This window comes from Brachycentrus maculatus, unplaced genomic scaffold (assembly GCF_059751285.1).
Source record: "Brachycentrus maculatus isolate JH-2025_06_01 unplaced genomic scaffold, ASM5975128v1 h1tg000372l, whole genome shotgun sequence".
Classification (NCBI taxonomy): domain Eukaryota; kingdom Metazoa; phylum Arthropoda; class Insecta; order Trichoptera; family Brachycentridae; genus Brachycentrus; species Brachycentrus maculatus.
The window spans coordinates 248,343-269,126 of NW_028281121.1; the positions used below are offsets into that span (position 1 = coordinate 248,343).

Sequence of the window (20,784 nt, forward strand, 5' to 3'; positions counted from 1 at the left end):
ATCTTTAAAATTAGTATATTCGAGCCAACGGAAAAATTGAACGAACATACAGAAAAATACGTATAAAAATGTGTTTTAAGAATATTTATTTGAAACAATCTGTACCCAGCTAGGAATTGCCATGGCTTAATCTGGTTGGTAAAACAGAAAAGAATGAAATTAGGAAGCATACATCTCTCATTCCTTTCAAGAACGTCATAAATAAAAAAACTTGATTTTTCAGGAGAACGTATTTAAAGTTTTAAAATATAATACAATGTTTTAAAAATAAATAACAAGCCATTTATTGAAATTTTTACTGTGCAATAGGTATTTTAATATTTTAAGTAAAACTTAAGGGTTTTTTCTCCATTTGAAAAATTTTGAGGATATTTAAAAAAAATAATTAAGAATACCCTTTCTTCATAATTCAAAACGACACTTTTTGCCATGTTGCTTGTAAATATTAAGTTACAAATATGCCTTTTTTGCTGGGATATAGTACATTTTTTGGGCATTCCGAAAACATGCACAACTGAAAAATTTCGATTTTTGATTCATGACTTTCTTAAAAGGAGTGAGCGACATGTATATTACTTTTATAATGCTTATGAAGCAATGGAAATAACAAAGATGAAAAAACAGCAATGCGATGTAAAACGCTGAAAATATTAAGTGAAAGCAGCTGACAAAAAGTACGCTGTCCACCATTAGTATTTTAAGTATTACATGTATGTGTTGCCATTACATTCAACAGATGGCGCTGCTATAAGGGTCATAACAGCTGTGTAAAATGCTTTTAACTGTCGGGTTGTGGTCCCGTGGTTAGTGTCGCGGACTCTTAAGTCAGAGTTTCTCGGTTCGAATCCATTCTACCACAATTTGATACCTATTTCTAATAATGAGCTGCTTAGACTCACAAAAATAGTATGAAATTGAAATATTTGTTTAAATAATAAAAACACAAATATTTCTCGTTTTAAAAAATTTAAAAAAAGGGTCTAGTTGTCATAGGTGTATGCATGTATTAATACACGACCATATTTGAATGTTATGTTGTGTCAAAATTACTGAAGGAGACTTCAAATAAGATCTCAAACAAAGAAATGTTATCATATTTGTTTATAAATGGTAGATATTTAAAATAAAGCGATAAATATGCCATGAAGTGTGGTATTTAGATTTCAAATTGTCTTCTTTACATCTAAATTATATTTTGTACAAACCCAAATTATTTTCTTTGTTTGAAAATTCGTTACGTATGAGTCGAAACAACGTATCATTTCCATATCGTTTTTCCAACGCGTGAGACTCTTGCGCAAGGGTAGTGCGGGTTCTCTCAGCCGAGGGAGGAAGGGCGGGGAGTCCCGCGGAGGTAAACAACTCGCCCCGGCTGTCAGTGCGCGCGGGGCACGTGGCCTTGGCGCGCGGCAAGGCGGACGCTTTCAAAATTATCTGGCAACACCGGCCAAACAAATCAAACATTCAAATTCAGAATAGAACAAAGGAAAACAAAATAATAAAATTTCAAATATATAGGAATTTAAAACATTTGTTAGTACATAGCGCCAGACATATTTTGAAAGCGTTCGCTTTGCCGCGCAGCGCCTAGAAGTTTCCGCGACAGCTAAAACAACAATCGTTACAACAAGAACAGCTAGTAAACAAAAAAAAAACAAAATCTTAAAAATCTTTAAATAACTTTAAAGAATATCAATTTACTACATATCAAGTAAATCAAACGGTATTTAGAAAAAAAAATACATATTTAAACTAAGTTGGTGTTAGCTTAGTTTTCCTTAGATGTATTACTAAAAATATTTATAGACTAAGCATAAAATTAAGTGAAGATTTTGACTAAAGTATTAACTGGATTCGTCACTGGTAAGTAATTTTTCTTTCATTTTTCAAGAATGTATTTAAGTCACAATTTCATTTTGAGTGACAATTAAAAAAACATTATTTACTGTTTTTATTGTAGAATAAGATAAATTAAGCTTCATTTGCAAAAAGACAAATTATAAAAAACAGACGTGAGGATAAAAACTGTTTTTCGTACAATATTTTATAAAATCTACCTTGTGCTCTTTTTAGATTAAATTTGATGTCAATTATGATACAAATTGATAATAATGTACATGTTTTCATTATTATTGCAAAATAAAGCTAATGCTACTGAACGATATCATATTAAATTGCTATTTTTTTAAAACTTTTACTGCATTTCAAATAATTTATTTCTTTTTAACAACGAGATACAACTACTCAAACATTTGAAATAACAATGTTTTAGTAAATAAATAATTTGAAAACATGTTATACTACTTTGATTTTATCATACATTTTTGTTTCATACAAAACATCTCCTTAAAAATCATTTGTCAGGTATTTCAGGTATTATGTTCGCAGTAATATTTGAGTATTATATTCAGATAAAATAAATAATTCTTTAAAATAAAGATTTGTTATAGTCACGAATTATGAACTTACCGTGTTTTTAACACAAACGATAGCAGATTCCTTTGAAATACTTTCTTTAATAATAAAAAAAGAGATACTAATGTCATACGTACATATCTAAGTAAATGAATCTTATGTATTTTTTTATCATCCTCAAAAAAGTTAAAAGTCTTTTTTGTATTTATTACTAACATTATTACTAACATTAGTTACTTATTCTGTATCCCTCCTGGAGTATATAGAGTCTACAAACTCTTCTCACAAGCTCTTCTGTTGACTCCCAGCTTCTTTACATATCTCAGGATGCAGGTTGCAATCCAGAAATTAAGACTAAAGACGAAATGTCAGTAGTATACGTTCTGAGTTACCTGATGTTTTGTAAAAGAGCCAAGCTTGTTTAAGGTTCTTAACGTACGCGGAATACGTGGCCTAGTCAACTAAATCTTCCTTGCTTGGCGTCGATTGGGTTGCTGTGCTTTACGCCATATTTTCTCGTTTCACTCAAACTCAAATAACCACATTCTTTACATCTATTATCAAAGCTAAGTATACGGCTGTTCCGGACCCTAGCAATATACTACATTTTGCATGATAAGAAAATACGTACAATATTTTATGGCGGTGCAAATCCCATATTCAGACAACCTTCGTACTGGTGCCTGCAAGTTCTCAATGCACTCCCAGTTCTGTTTAATACAATATTTTATGACGGAATTTGATCTTCACCAACTACAAATCCGATAATTAGAAAGCCAGCGTACTATTAAAGTAGTTTCTGCAAGTTTTTAACGAATTCCCAGATCTTACTAAAGGCTGCCTATTTCTGTTATGTACGAGTATAGGTAGGTACTCCCAAGTACTTGAAACTTTGGACCCTCTTCGATGAACTGGTTATAAAATGCCGAGAGTTGTAAGAGCCGTTATACAATGAGAACACATCAGTTTTAAAAACATTTATTTTAATAATTCTGGCTTTATACTCTCTGCAGGTGGAGTAGTTTCCTTTATTTTCCCTTTTATGCTGGTGGAATGTCGATAACTGTGATGCAACCTCCGTATAAATATCGAAGATGATTGGTGGTGGAAAAGGGTGATTTAAGATTTTATGGAAATGATCAAGACATACTCGTATTTCATTTGTATCACATTCGATAAATTTATTTGTGTTTTACCTGGAGTTATTAGCATTTTCCTCAGATCTTTAATGTTATTTGATATTATTTTTGTTCGTTTATTCTTTGGTGAGCTTTTTCTATTTTCATGATAAATAATTAGAAGTGACGGTATATATCAAGTTTAAATGATCATTTAACTATACGATATTGGCACTTGTGATCACCTTTAAAAGTGTTAAATTGGTTAGAGTAACGTCCAATATCCATCAGTACTCTAACTTTGGAGAGCTCAGCTATCATCTACCAAGTATTGTTAAACATATTACAAGATTCTGATATCCTGGGGCTGAAAACCTCATTGACGTAAGGGTTGAAAGTCGATATTAGACTATCTTTGTATGCCGTAATCAATATGTCAAAATAGATAAACTTAAGATCGGCTTCATGCTGACCATGTTGTTATTGAACCTCAATCGAATTTTGGCACTGATCTTGTCTTATTCAATTATTTTTACACTTTGGTGATTGTGGCAGACGTTTGAGCTTCAGAAAGACCAATTCTCGATCGTTTTAAATTTGGACCCCTTTGTAAGATCTGATATCAATGGGCATTTGCCAGTTAACGAGTTTGATAAGGATGTGATCTTTTTGTTCCCTCTGATTTTATAGCATTTTCTGAAAATTCATTTATAGGTATTATGTATTTATCTTATCCTGGTAATTTTGCCATTTACATTTTGTAGTTACATGATAAATTTTATTTATTATCCTGAAATTATAAAGTACTCATACCGTCTAGAAATTTATACAAAACTGAACTCAAGGGATCGGCAGAATCTCATTGTATATTTTTGTCCTATTAACAAAATGGTCAGTAATGGTTACCGGTATCAGGTAAAAGATATTGACATTTTCCTTTTCCTAGTTTATGGTTTTAAGAAGGCAATACTATGGATATTATAACCTCCTGGTCTTCAAAAAATTATTGCAAGATAAATTTATTGTTTTCTGTGCGATGTATCGCACAGAAAACATTATAATTCAAAAGCTACAAATTTAAAAATTGTCATGTTCATTTTCAAATCTTAAATTATAATATTTTATTAATTTGAACAGAATTTCGTGTTTTAATAAAAAATATAAATTTAAACACGAGATTGTAATGTTCACAAAATATATGGTAACAATTTTATTTAGTGTTTCTAACAATATATTTGTAACATATTATAATAAACAGTATAATATTTTGTAATTTATATAGCAAAATATCGAAAATGTTAGCAGAATATTTGATAAAAAAATCTTTCAAATATATTTTTGAAAGGTTTATATCGTGTAACGTTTTTTGCCATTATTGAAAATTAACGTTATTAAATTACACAAATCACGGCATAAACTAAAAGGCATTCAATAAAATCGTGCAAGGTACGTATAAAACATTGTGCTGGAAACTACCAACTCATCATTTTACACACACAACTGTAAAAGTCAACGTTATACTCAAACTTTTCAGTTTCAGCTTTCAGTCAGGTAGGCTGTATTGGTAAGCTTCAGTATTCCATTACGCCGAGGCAGAGGGCGGTACCGGAGCACGTAGCGCCGCCTCCGCTTTCCGCTTCAATTGTTTTCTAGCTCCCGGCCATACTCCCTGAAATCCGGGTACAGCCAGGGTAAAGTGAGCTAAATTTAATTTTTCCCTTCAATTGACCATTTTATGTAACTTGCTTTAACACTGAATAATGTTTGCAGCTACCAAGCCAGAATTTGTTGGTATAATTCTTTGATGATATAAATTTTGTTTTTATTACTTCATTTTTATATGTGTCAGCAACTATGAATTTATAATTTTTTTTAAAACAAAACTTGTTTTAAAAAAAATATTTATAAGAAAAAAATAAAGCTTGTACTGTATGTATCATTTCAAAAACTGATTTTTAAAGACAGAAAAGTTACCGCACCGATTTGTTCTTACTGTACAGAGTACTGTACCTACGTTTTACTTAGATACGTTTGCGCTAGATTTACATAAATTCAATAACGTTCGGGTATCTACTTTGTATTGATCGCAGTAAAACAAAGGACGCATTGAAATTTATTTAAGCTACACCTTTGTCATTTACTTAAGCTTACTATTGAGAATTGTTTCGAATAAAGAGCGTTTTACAAAATTCAGATTTTTTATTTTTTATTAGCAGTAACTTTAATGAAATCAATGAAATAGTTTATAAATACGCGTTTTTAATGTTAAAAATACCTTTTATCAAACGTTAATTCAATCGTCATGAATAAAAAAAAAGTATTATTATGATAGATGATTAGTTAAATTCTTGACCATATACTAAAAAATTATTTAAAAAAAATACAGATTAAATCAAAGAAAAAAAAGTTGGCGTTTATATAAAATTTTAAAAAATAGATTAATTAAAAATATATTTTGAAAATATTATTACAAAAATAATTAAAAGCATTGATAACTCTGTGGCATCGTAATACAACACTCTATCATTCATCGATTACTTTGTGTAATATCACTTTTATAAACACTTCGTTATCATCATCGTAATAATTTTATTTTAATGATCCGATGATGGTATGCTTATTCTGAAACCGGTAATCACGAATAAGTGTTTATAAAAGTGGTATTACACAAAGTGAACGATGAATGATAAGGAGAGTGTTTCATAAAGAATATTTTACATAACAATTATATTGTAATACAGTTCCTTAGAAACATGTTCTTGAAGTAGAATTTTTTATATTATTTATTGATATCTCATCAAAGATGAAGTAGAATATGGAAGTCTGGGCATTTACGGGGCTGACAACCGTTAAAGGCTGGTTTAAGTGATCACTTAACACACGCGTAACATTCACCAATCCTACCCATTATTGACAACCACACAACTAAAATTCTTGGAAGTTCTATATATATGAACCAATTTTGAAACATTATTCTTGAATCACTAATTTTACTACAATTTTTTATTTTATTCAATATTGTATCTGTTAATGTTCCATTGAAAAAACATTAACGAAAGAATCAAATTTGGTATTTTTTAACGATTAATTCTATCTTGTCAAACTGCTAGTTTGGGTCCTCTCCACGTTCTTGTGCGATACCATAAGTGTCCTTCAATCGAGTATTTTAAGGAGAGATTCGTGCTATCATTCTCTTCATCACATCTCTCCACTTCAGACTCTTTTTATTGCAGCAATTTGCCGATAAATGTCGAGCTCTCTCAAAAAACTTGAATCTGTATCTTTTTTAAGTAGCACTGTTGCCGTTTTTAATGAAATATAATAATTAATTATGAACTAAAATGTGTGTTTTAAAAATTGAAATTCACCATCATTCATAAATTTTAAAATTCCAACGTATAATAGTTATTTCTTCAATGGGCTCGTAGGCATTTGTACGGGTGTGCAACTCTGAGTACCCTAGCAGTTGCTACTACTTTCAGTTTCATAATTTCCATTCCTTCTCCATTTTCATTTCCATAATGCTTTTATATCTTTCTTTTGAAACTCTTATACTGATATCATTTGTATTCCATTAAATGTATTTATAAAAAAACTGAAGCTCAGGACCTTTTCTTCATTTGGTTTTAATTAAATTATTTATTTAAATAATTCCATTGAAAAATTTCTTGAATGTTTTTCGCAAATACTTTGTGGCACATTTTATGAACTATGTATATAAATTAAACAACTTTGTTTTAACCAATTTTTTAATTATTAGTACACTTTAACCTACCAGTTTCAACAAAACCCTTGTCATCAACAAGGTTTATTAAATTCTCAAACATTGAAAACATTAAAATACTCATAATTAACTACATTCCCTTACCAAAAACTAAAAAATTTAGGATTTAGTTTTTGGTAAGAAAATGTAATTAATTATGAGTATTTTAATGTTTTTAATATTTTAGAATTAAATAAACCCTTATGATGACAAGGTTCTTGTTGAAACCGGTAGGTTAAAGAGTAATAATAATAATAAAAGTGGTTAAAACAAAGTTGTTTATAATTTTATAAAGTTTAAAAAAAAGTATTATTTGCCTTGGTGACATAAAACACAACCAGGGATATTGCTTAATACACACTTAATTAATTGACTTTGAATTAAAACATTTATTACTGTCGTGTTCACTAGGTACAAGTATTAAACTTAATTCTAGTTAATGATCACAAAATTCATAAGCGGCTCCCAGTCACGTGGCTTATTTATAATGAAAAGCTCCCAGTGAATTCATTTATGACTTGTTCTGTACTGACTGATAGACGGTAATCTTTAATATCTTCCTTTGAAATACAGCCCCATATTTAAGTAACAGTGCGACCTAAAGTATACCATTTTTAGACAAGAAAATAATTTGAGGCAGTGAATCAGTAAATTTGGATTGATTTTAATTTATTATTTCTTCTCTTTTTCAATTCATAATATTAAAATATTTTTTAAAGCTTACTGAACATAGAAAAAATTTTCCCCACTAAATTTTGAGTACCTACCTACCTACCTATGGATCCAACTAAATTTGGCAGTATTTAGCCTTCTTAATTTAGTTTTCTTTAAACCCAGGTAACATTTAACGTTATTGAATTTTTTGCTTCAAATACCGTTTTTGTATTGAAATGAATACCTCTTGCTCTATTGCTCTGAATGCCGATTTTTCTTTGAAATTTATGCGAGTACAAGTATGTCTCTTCGAGTTTTACAGCCTTATTTTTTATTCTACCTTTAAACCGTTTTTTCACTAATTAAAACTAATTTACCGTCACTCCGCTTCTCTTGCAGAGATAATAAGCCCACACCAATCTGTTTTTGCAAACAATCTTCGCCTCTTCCACATTCGTGCATTTCCTCATACATACCCGCGCCGATTATTCTGACTCTTGACCTGACCACATAAGTATTAGAAATATTTGATCCATTCTCCTCACATGCGCATATTGTCTTCCTCGTTGCTTTCCCCACCAAACGACATCTTCGATCTCGCATACTTCTCTTATCCTGGTGTTCCTTAACCTATCCAAATTCTATGAAAAGTTTTTGCAATCAAACAAAATAAATCATCCGACTTTAAAATAATAACAAAATAAATGTGAGAAAGACAAAAAAATATCGTGACAAAATTGTGTATAAAACAGTCTACGTATAATATGTTTTCATGAATAATATTTTTTTTTATGTAAATATAAAAAATGATACATATTTTTTAAATGCGCTGTAGTTGGGTGCTCCATACAAACAGCCGCAGGTATCGGTCGCTTCTCGAATACAAGTTATTAGCTCTTCAAAGTCCTGTAGCCTAGCAACAGTCTTCCCGCTCCCCAGCACTCCGCTTCAACTCCCCTCACCGCTTCACATTGGAAATTAATTCCCAGAATGTGAAGTCAATTGAAACTAATGTAGTGGAGCGATGTTTATTGAGATAGAGGTAGTGACGCCATCACACCTTTATTTTGTGTGGGATTGTACAAGGTATGAGAACTTGTGGATATTCATATTCCAATATTAGCAATTACCGCGATCGATGATAGATACTAATCACTCATTTCACTACCATAAATTAAAATTATTACACCTTGTTCCATATAAAGGCCAAATTATGAATTATCTTGAAAATTTAGAAATACAAAAAAAACTGAATTCTAATAATAATTTATTAAATAATATATTGTTTCAAAATTCTTCGCCATTGCTTTCAATTTTCCCTTTGTTTTCAAACTCCGTTCCTTGAATAACCCCTTCCCCTTACTTTCCCCTCTCCTTATTTATAGAACAATTTTATATTTTATATTTTAGTTATTATACAGACCTGAATGATGGAAGTTTAGCTTCTGAAACATGTAGTCTATAATAAAACTCAAGTGGTAAAAAACGAAGTGTTTTCTTTAATTATTGTAACTAGAAACTAGCAATATTTAGTTACTTTGTTTTTCTACTCTATATTTACCAACCGACTTTACAAAGTTACCCATTCAATTTAAAAATAGAGAGAGATAAATTTATCGTTTAAGACGGTTTAATTGACTTCTACTTAGAAAACCCCCATTGCGAGCAAATAAAAGTCTAGTCACTTTTCTATTTTATATTTAAAGCATTTTAGGAAGATTACATTTCCACTTGACCGCATCTTCTTTGTAGGGATGTTTGTCCTTAAATCTCTCCCAAGGGATGAATACACCACATAAGGAAGGAAGTTAAATCACGAAAATGTTGGATTTAAGAGTTCTATCGTAGGAAGCAAAAAAAAAGTTTACCCTTTTACCCTCAAATAGAAAATTATTTTATCATTATAATTATGCATTTTTGATTAATGTTTTGCATAGTAAATCCCACTTTTTCTTCAAATACGGTATTTGAAAATGATGCGAAATGCATCGAAACACGTAGTAGATTTTAAGAAATAGTGTTTTTTACTGAGTAAAACATTAATTGAAAATGGATAGATTTTACCACAAAGTGACTGCCAAATCAATTGATGAAATTATAATTATGATTGGGGTTCATGATAAATTTTGTTTATTTAATAATTTAACGAGTTTTTTTTCGTTTCTTTATTTATTGAGACGATGAAAACATTTTATTTCATGCTCCAAAGCTACCAATATATTAAAACGTAGAGGGGAGAATGAATGTTTATTGATTTTTAGAGAATTATTTTTTGAAAAAAATATAATAAAATAAGTTTTACATATAAACTGCAACACTAAAAAGTTGTATAATATTATAATTTCTGTCTGTCAAGAGTTAAAACTGTCAAGGCTAGATTTTCTAGGCTCAAGTTCACTCTACAACTACTAGATTAGTATTTTTAATAACAAGATGCTTAAGCAAAAATTATGAAATTGAAATATGAAATATTGAAATATAAAGAACGAGGATGTATTTGACCGCTAGACGTGCGTAATTTGTTTGATACTCTCGAAAAAAGTAAAGAAAGTGAAATGGTAGGGTCAAAATTGGTTGACAATTTCTTTCAAATATAAAATTATCTGATAATACAAAACTATTTGCAATATCAAAATACAAAATGACTGAACAACTCCCAAGAGTTCACGTGTACGTGTGCCATGTTTTACTAGATAAATTTTACTGTCTTGGTTTTTTTGCTAACGACTTTAGTAGCATACGAGAAGGAGAGTTAAAATGCCAAAAAATGCGATAATGAAATTGAAAAACATATATAAGGATTAAGACATATCAAAATCGTCAATGATGAGACGATTTTCTTATATGGAACTGAACCTTAGAAAAATCATCACATTATAGGTGAATGTTACAATATTGCAGGTCTTTCATTGAGATGCGATGAGGCGCACGGTAAAAATACCACGGATAGTCAGATGCAAGCTGAAAAAATAAACACTTATTTCCAAATGTGTTAACGATTTCACCACGAGTATTTAAGTTTTTCACCATTAAAATTGTCAGGTATAAAATTGTCGAGTATATTATTTTTTTCACCATTAAAAACTTTCCGAAGTAAAAATAAACCAAAATCAGCATTTAAAAAAATAAAGTTTTTATGTATTATTGTAATTTACAATAAACATATCTGATTACAAAAACACCATTACGTCAACAGTAAAAAATCATCGTTTTTAAAATAACTATCAAAATAAAGTTTAAATAAATTCACTCAATAAAGGGTGAGAATATAATAAAGCGTACGTATAAAATATTTTTAAAGCCATGGTAGTTCTGAGTGGTACCGATATGAAGTTAGGCAAAATTTACAGCCCTATGAAAATTTAATTTCACGGACCTGACTTCCAGAAATGAAGGCTTTGTGGATGACTACACCCAAATGAATTTCAGGGTGAATCAAGTTGTGGGGTGAATTTAGTATAAATGATCAGTTAAATGAAGAGTGAACCGTTAAATCTGATTAAGTCTTGTATTCAACTATATTACAAATCGTTATTATATTTAAACAAAATAAAAGACAGAGTTCCAAACATTGAATTGGAAATATTTGTAAGCAATCAAATATGAGTATTAAAAAATAAATAGCTACGTAATTTTTAACATATTTTTTTATATCTTAACAGAGATGAATGAGTAATTGGAAGTCTAAACATTCACAATATATATCATCGAATAATTCCTTGTATTTGAAATAAATAGGAGATAAAATTACATACTTACATAAACGTTTCGGTTTTCATAATTTTCATAAAATTCAATAGACAATTAGCAGCACTGAAATACGAAAAATTGTGACTGATTAGAATATATTTATACAATTTTTGAAATTAGATAAATACGGTTAATCAATAATGGATAGAATAGTGAATGTTACACAGTGTTAACATGATGATATAACCCAGATTTTAAAATTCACATTTTACCATATGTAGTTTCCTTTTAAAAAAAAACAAAAAAAAACCTTACTCCTTGTTGGCCTTATTCGAGTATTTAAGCATTTTTAAAATATTCTCTTATTTAATTATTAAAAATATCTGAAATGAATCTATAAAATGATTATTTAACTGTACTTTTTATTAGAGCATTGTTAAGTAGAGTAACGACAAAAAACTGCGTGTTAATGTGATTCTTATTACACATTTTCTGAATTGATACATGATTATATTCAAAATTTATATGCATGAATAATAATAAAAAAGTAATATTTGCATGCAATCTTGAATATTTCAAGAGACTTGGTTTTTGGTTTTGCTGAGAAATTCGTATAATTTTATGTAGTATGATTAAATAAAGAAAGAATTGAAATATTTGAAATTTCATGTAAATTTGCAGCGCCATTTTCTTCCGGGCAAGATAGAGACGTGAATCTGCGCGGAGTACCTAAATGTATTCAGATCACATAGAGCATAAAGCCCGGGCACACATTCAAATTATTTTCAGTGATTTCAGGATTCTCTGAAACAGTTGAAACATAAGCCCCACCCATGCCGCGGCGGCGCGCTCCCATTGGTCGATAAAACTGGAGCAGTACTATTTTCAGTGCCGTCATCTACGTGTTTCAGCCAATGGCGCAGCGCCGTAGATGTGCGGAGTCGGCGTAGAGCCTTCCGGAGGGGGGGAGAGGAGAAGGGAGCGGGCCTAGGACTGAAAGGCTCTCTGGCAGACGGGTGAGCTGCCACGAACAGTACCCTACAACGTTATTGTAAGTAGCTTTACCACACATAATTCTTCTTTTATTTTAATTATAAAACTTAAAAAACAATTCTTGCAACCTTCTTTGGTATGTTAGTTCAAAATTTTATAATATTTTCTATTTAAAACCTTTGAAAATTAAAACTAAACGTAACGTTTCAGCTCTTGTAGTACGTACCTTATATACAAGTACCACGAATTATTTGAATGTGTAAGTAAAGTAGGTACTAACGTGTAGTTTCGTACATATTTTGTTACATAATACATGTACATACCTATACCTCCTCATACTTGTGAAGAGTGTATGTGTGAGTAGCAAAAAGTATTGATTTTCCAATTACTACTAACGAAATTATTTTTTTCTTTTATGATTATTAAAAATACTAATTTGTATTTCATATTGCATTTGGTAAAATATATAATACTATATTAAGATTGAAATTTAGAAAAAAAATCTTCCAAATATATTTTTTAAAGTAATCTAATATAAACGATACGGTTGTGTAAAACATTATTTCAATATACGAGTATTACGTAATTTCTTGAGAAAACTGTTAAAAGTTTTTGAATAAAAGTTGCTTTTGAGGCTACGTGACTTGAGTTTCAATTTTATTTAACCTTGTGCTATTAAATTTTAGATGGGCAGATTATTATTTTTATATTATCTTGTGTGGAGGAATTTTTCAGTTAAAAAGCTAATAATATGATCATGTTAAAAAACGCATATTTATTATAAAAAAATTACATTTTGATATGAAAATAATTTGTGATGTTATGATGTGAAATATAAAGAAGATTCAATTTTTTAGATTGCCAACACTGGTCACTAATTTTTATGGATACCAGCAACAAATACAGCATTTTAAACCGTTAAAAATGTCGACAAAAAAATGCTAACAAAAGTATGGTTGTCTGCTTAAATTAAACTAAAAGTTTTTTTCTAGAATATTTTTTTTATTGATAGTATAAAGTTTATAAAAATTTAAGTTATAAGTTTAATATAAACTGATAAAATTGTGTAAAAAACATATTCAGTGAGATGAATTATTATTATAATTGAAATGTAGTTTTTTTAAATCGGAACAATTTCCTTAAACCTTTGTTACGATTGAATTTCCTTTTTTAAATTATTCAATTAAATATCTTCTTATTATAAGTGTCTGAATTTAAGATCAAACAACTATCTTTTTTATTAAATGAAAGAAGATAGAAGTCTGAGCATCTTATGGCTTCTTATACTCTGGTATTTGGCTGGCTTAAGTATTCACTTTAAACATTTTTGTAACGTGTTACAAAACAACGTAACAATTTTTATTGTGTCGGGTTGTGGTCCCGTGGTGTTGCGGACGCTTAAGTCAAAGTTTTTTTTAGGTTTAAATCAACTATTCCACAATTTGATACCTATTTCTAATAATGAGCCGCTTACGCTCACAGAAATACTATGAAATCGAAATATATTTCTCATTTTAAAAATAACCCAAAAAGATCTTGTATACGCTTGTGGAATGGTCTTTAGTTCCTTTCACATGCGGGAAGCTTTTTCAATAGATTTAGAAATATTAATCTAATATATTTATTGAATAATGGGCAAATATAAGAACGTTATACAGGTGTGTAAATTGATCGCTTACGCCAGTAAAAAATCAGGCCATAATGCTCAGACTTCCATCTTCTTTAACAAATAAAAAAACATCTCTAGCTGAGATACTACATAAAATATTGACATAATATCATCCGTGAGATGTGAAATCTAGTGTCTGATATATATAAAATGTTAAATATTTTTCTTTAACAGATGGCGGTAGTAGTGCGATGAACTGAAGGAGAGATCAGCGCCTGAAGGATGCCGGGGCTGGGCGCGCTCGGTGCCTTTAAGGACAAGGCCACCGGCGTGTTCCGACGGTAAGTTTTTTTAAGTGATTTATTTTAATTTTCAAAAATTAAACACATGTTTAAAACCATTTATTGAGTTTTATTTTATTTCACATGTCTAGTTTCGAAAACAATAGAGTTGTTGTTAATCACCAGTCTATGAAAACATCTGTAGTTGTCAAAAATAGTCTTGTGAAATTAAATATAACTCAGTGGTCTAATGCAAGTGTTTAAATTTTAAAATGAATATCTTATTCCATTAAGTTAATGCCAAATCTATTAATAATATGATTTTTTAGGATTGATTTGTTTGTCTTCGGGAAGCGTAATATAAATGCTTTCTTTCATCAGCAAAAACCTAATTCTCTAATCCATACTATAAGCACAGGATCGTCTAAAGGTCACATGCGTAAATACCATCATCTCACATTTCAGTTATTTATTGTATCAGCACTAAATTATAAATAAAACAGTTGCTTTTTTACCACTAAAGTATTACATAATAACGACTTGTTGTAGACGCTACAGATGCTTTCGTCTACGGATTTAAATTATAAGTATCTAAAGCTTTCGATACTAGTCATTACAATATAATACTAAAGTAGAAGAAATAAGTTTCTGGAATGTTTTCTGCAGATACTTTGTGGCACATTTTATAAACTTTATAAAATGTTTTAAAATGAGTGTGTAGAAGTTTTTTGGTGAGAGTAGTTTAATGTTTTTGAATTAATATAAACCCAGATGATGACAAGGTTCTTGTTGAAACCGGTAGGTTAAATTGTATTAATAAAAAAGCGGTTATAACAACGTTATTTAATTTTATTAAGACGAAATGAGTGTTGAAATAATATCATAATTCATCTCTCTTTCCAATGACTCATTTTAAAGTAAAAATGTAAAACAATCTTTATCGTATTGCAAAATCCACACATTTGATTTGAGATAACCCAACATCTTCGTTTGCATAAAAAGTGATATCATTTTAATGAGCAAACTCAGAAATCGCATCTACTGCTTAAAGTCTCTAGGTAATTTTCTAAGCTTCAACCATTTGCAGTTGTATTTATAAAAATAGGTAAATGTTCCTCTTCAGAACAGATATTTACTAAAACTGGTGGGAATAGACAAAATCTAATTTATTTTTAAAAAATAATTTTAAATAATTTTTATATAGTTTTAAACAGAACATACCATACTGTTTTCATTATTATAATAAACTCATATTATTTTTGGACATCTCAACAAAGATGAAGGAGAATATGGAAGTCTGGGCTTTTACAGGGTTTACGACCATTATAGGCTGGTTTAAGTGCTCACTTTACACACGTGTAATATTCACCAACGCTACCCATGATTGACAACCACAATACTCAAATTTTTGGAAGCTGTATATATATGATCCAATTTCGAAATTTTTTTCTTAAATCACTAGCATTTCACTAGAGACATCTTCGGGTGAGGTGAAAAGAAGCGTTTTATTGAGCAGAAACTCTTTTATCAGTATGTCAGGTCGGAATCCTAGATTATAATCACATACATGAGAAACACAGGATAATATAATTTTCATTTTTATTATTTTAGCTTATAATTTGACACGTTAATTTATTTACAATATTTTTAATCAAGATTTGTGAACAAGTATTTGGACACACTCAAAATGTTGTGAATAATAAATTAAGATTTTTTTTAAAAAAACGAGAAATATTTGTTTTTTTTTTTATAATTTACAAATATACTCTACAATTTCATACTATTTCTGTGAGCTTAAGCGGCTCATTATTAGAAATAGGTATATAATTGTGGTAGAGTGGGTTCGAACCAAAAACTTCTGACTCAAGAGTCCGCGACAGTAACAACGGGACCACAACCCGACACTAAAAAAAACCCGATACATTTTCGGCACTGAACTGAACAATATACATACATTTTTTTAAATTTCATATTAGGTTTTCAATTTAGGTCACGAATCTATGATACAATTATTATCTTAAGGTAGGTATGCAATTGTTTTTATTTTTTTAATCAGAAGATATTACCATTTCGATGATTCGATTGTTTGAGAAATCAAATACGAGAAATGCGGGATCATTTTTAGGACTGGCTTATGTATCATTTAGCAAATCCGTACATTCCCCTACTACTCCGCTAACAACCGTTGAGAATTGATCCCTCTTTACTGTTGACTGCGCAGCGCTGATAACAAACAGACATTATCCCGGATTTATGTCATCATTTCTTCTGGACGTCCCTCACCCCTAACCTCACCGCCTCGTCGCCTTGTTCGTTAAGTTTTTTCTCCCTAAGTAGTTATTTTTTCTGGTTCTCTTTTCATCAAATATATTTTAAATGAAGATCTCATTTGCTTATTTCTGTTAAAAAGCAGATTAAAAAGGAAGAATAAATGTTTTCATTTTGAGGCTTTTAGTTTTATTGATTACGATTTTTCCTTTGTTATTTTGTTGCTTGAAATGATGTAATTATGCAAAATTTAAAAAATTATGGAAAAAGTATTTCCAGTTTGGTTTGAAAAATAATTTAAATCAACTTCATAAATTGATTCAGCAGTACTTTATGGTAATATATATTTATTTTTAATTAAATGTTTTATGATTAACTTTTAATTGGTAAATATACGTAGGTACCACTATTTCTTTAGAAACGTGTTTCGATGCATTCCGCTTCCATCTTCAAACTTCAAGCTTCCATCTTCCATCTTCAAAGAAAGTAAAACTTAAATGAAAAATAGGTATATTTTATCACAAATTGACTAAGTGCCGAATTGATTAATGAAATTTAATTAAATGCTCAGTTTTTGGCTTGGAACAATATTTCGTAATTTTCGTACTTTTCTATGTTTTCAATATTTCGTTGAATAAATTTTCTTTATTGTCAAACTACTAAAAACTGTACTAATTGTGCTTTTGAAATACGTGTTCAAAATAATTGTATGATTTTATCTTGCTATCATTTATTGAATGCAACATACGTATTTTGTAGTCATCAAAATATTTTTGATTAATACTGGCTTTAAACCCCGGGATTATATGGAGGGGCGGTCATTCTGCTGAAACAAAATCATATTGGAGATGTGCACTTTGCGTGAAATTGAGTTACCTCCCTGAAAGCCTCCTGCCGCACACGATCCATGAAAATAGCGATAGAAAGACGTACATAATGCAGTTTGATATAGGTTTGTGCGTCATCAATTTAAAAAGTTTATCATTAAAGTCAAATGGTTTGAAAATACCACAATTGAGCGGTTGAAAAACCTTTTTTCGTTGATATCATGTTTGAAAATATATCAAAAAAATATAATCACTGGCATGTATTTCGATATTTCTTATCGATTTAATATTAAAATTAAGAAAACATTTATAACAAATAGCAAAATATTATTTTTTAAGGTACAAGAGGAAGAAATGTAACGCAATAAAATATAACCAAAAAATATTTTGTATGTTAAAATTATTTTTAACTTTGTGGTATGGTAGTATATCACTCTGCTTATCATTAATCGTTCATTTTGTGTTATAAAGGTATTCACGAAGTAGTGTTTTTTTAAAGAGGTATTTTAAGAGTGTTTAAAAAAAACTATCTGCTTTATTATTTTAAAATATATGAAGGGAAAAAATAAAGGTGTCTTTTATTTAAAATAATGAATAATGGTAAATTTTTGAAAATATATGAAGAATATGTTTTTTTTTTAAATTTCGTGTAATTTAATTAAATATTTCATGGATTAAATCATTATTAAAAAAAAAAATATTTGTCGTAAGAGCTGATCTCTTAATCAAGCCATTAGCACCCTTCTCCCCCGTATTCAGCTTTAAGCTCCCATTTTGTTTTCAAAGTTTACGACACGAGCATTCTATGCAACGGGGTACCTGTCGAGAGTAATTATTATCCTGTAACTACTGTGTCATCATTCTTCATCAAACAAATCAAACGTAATGGCTTTTGTCTCAAACTTATCGGGGAAATTGCAATCAGCTAATGGGCGAGCGTCATTTTCAGCTCATTGGAGGCATTAAAACTTTTCTTTAAATTGGGAAAATCACTCATTGTTTTTGCTGATGTTCATTTTGTGCACATTTTTTAAAAGAAACACGGTGACTTAAAAGCCTGTGGTAATTATTTATTTGATGGTCATATCAATTATAACATTTTACATGAAATTATTTTGAAAACATTTTTTTAGTAATACTTTCGAGTTGTGACACTTACTTCAAAAGTTAAAAATCTCATTTTTTTACAAAAATAGTAGTAATATTAGTATATAACCTCTCATCGTTATAAACACTCATGGTAATATACTTAAATTACTAAAAATTTTGTAAAAAAAATGAATAAGTAAAAATTTCTAACCACAAAGTAAATGATTAAAATATTGATAATATTGAGAAAATGTTAAAAATCTATTAAGAACAAAAAAATATATTTATATGAAATATTTATTCAATTTTCATTGTCAAAATATTAACGCTGTAAGTGCTCGTATATAAACACCAACCAAGATTTTTACCTACCGGTTTCAAGACGTACACGTCTCCTCATCACAGACAATACTACGCGTCACTATCATAGCATAATATAAAGTACACAAAATTCATATTCTTACAACTACCCAAAATATTGATCACAAGCGTTATTTTGGTCAAACTAGGAACAACATGCACTAAGGATTGCAGAACAACTTGCACTAAAGGTAGAAGTCTAACACACACTAATGACGTTAGTCAAAATCAGTTAAGATTATAAATGTTAAAATTTTGGAATTTATTCAGGGAAAAATGATTGCTCAAAGTTTCATTAATTGATTCGGCAGTCACTTTGTGGTAAAATCTATCCATTTGTAATTTATGTTTTACTTAGTAAATACCACTACTTTTTAAAATCTATTGTGACACATGAATCGATGTATTTCACATCATTTCAAACATCAAAGCATCATTTCGTATCACTTTCTCAAAGTGTTTAACAATAATCTTTTGATTCAGTTTTAAAAGGTTGCTAATTTAACTTAAACTAAAAATTGACGGAAGGACATATATTAATAAAATAAAAATTTAATTTGAGATAATTTGCCTAAAAAATTAGGTCTATTATGAGGATCATTTTGAAATATTTGCCACCCCTTGATTATATATCCCCATTATAAAGTCCGTTTATGTAACTAATCCCTTTAATAGACTTAAGCTCTCCTTTGTTGAAGCTCATATCATTATCACAAAGCTGCTTACTAAACTTGAGTAGAGCCCGAAGCTCTTACCGATATTCAAATACTAATCATCATCAATTCCTCTTTTGCTATCTTAGTAAATGAGATACGAGTATATTCAAGTTCTCTAAATCAATATGAAAATATTATAATTAAAAATTTTATTATTTCCTTAACAATACATTTTATCCTGGACATCAAAATATGAAATATTATTTTTATTTAAAATCAAAAACCTAATCCAATTTGTGTTTTGAAAATTTGGTTTAGCTGCATGAATCATTTGGGGTGAAAAATGTGCATTTTTTTATTTATCAACGGTTCGTAAACAAATGATATTCACAAAATACTAATTGAAAAAAGGGTTATTGAAATAGGTTAAAGAAAAAAATTCAGGTAATTTTTTTAATAAATTCAAAAATAGTACATCAACTTTTGTTTTAAACCACTTTTTAATAATTAAGTACGATATGTATTTACAAAAATTAAACATTCCTGTAATTTTCCCCCGTTATTTTACATCATATTTGACGATACTTTTAACGATACTTTTAACGTTAAATTAAAATCTACCTTGGTCATAAAGTATATGACATTGATACATTTGTAAATTAATCTACAAAGTGCTTTTTAAGTACATAAAAATGCACGTTGCTAGAGAAAATATTCAGATAATATAACACCATAATTTTAAATGATAAATCGTTGGTCATTACGAAGATCAGTACGTAGTCAGATGAGGGTGTTTTTAATATGAAAACTGTTATCACCTGCGCACAATTATACATTACATAAAAATATTTGAAAATATTTTTTGTTACACGTGAATACAGTGATCACTTAAACTAGCTATTGACAGGCAACAAGCCGTATAAATATCCCGATATTGATAATTTTTTAAATCAATGTTGTGTGAGATACCATTAAAAAATAGTACAAATAATCCCCAAGTGGACTAAATCCAGCATTAGTAAACAAAAATCTGCACAGAAAAACATTAAAAAAATATTATA

General features: G+C 29.4%; 1 protein-coding gene across 1 annotated transcript in view; it reads left to right on the top strand.

Moving 5' to 3' along the window:
• Positions 1–1,377: 1,377 nt before the first annotated feature.
• VGlut (Vesicular glutamate transporter) overlaps positions 1,378–20,784 on the top strand; it is a 75,184-nt gene continuing 55,777 nt past the window's right edge. Inside the window, exons 1-3 of the mRNA XM_088270110.1 lie at positions 1,378–1,863; positions 12,530–12,691; positions 14,477–14,583. Of these exons, the coding sequence (XP_088126236.1) occupies positions 14,525–14,583 (59 nt within the window). The 5' untranslated portion in view covers positions 1,378–1,863; positions 12,530–12,691; positions 14,477–14,524. The remainder of the gene's footprint in view (positions 1,864–12,529; positions 12,692–14,476; positions 14,584–20,784) is intronic.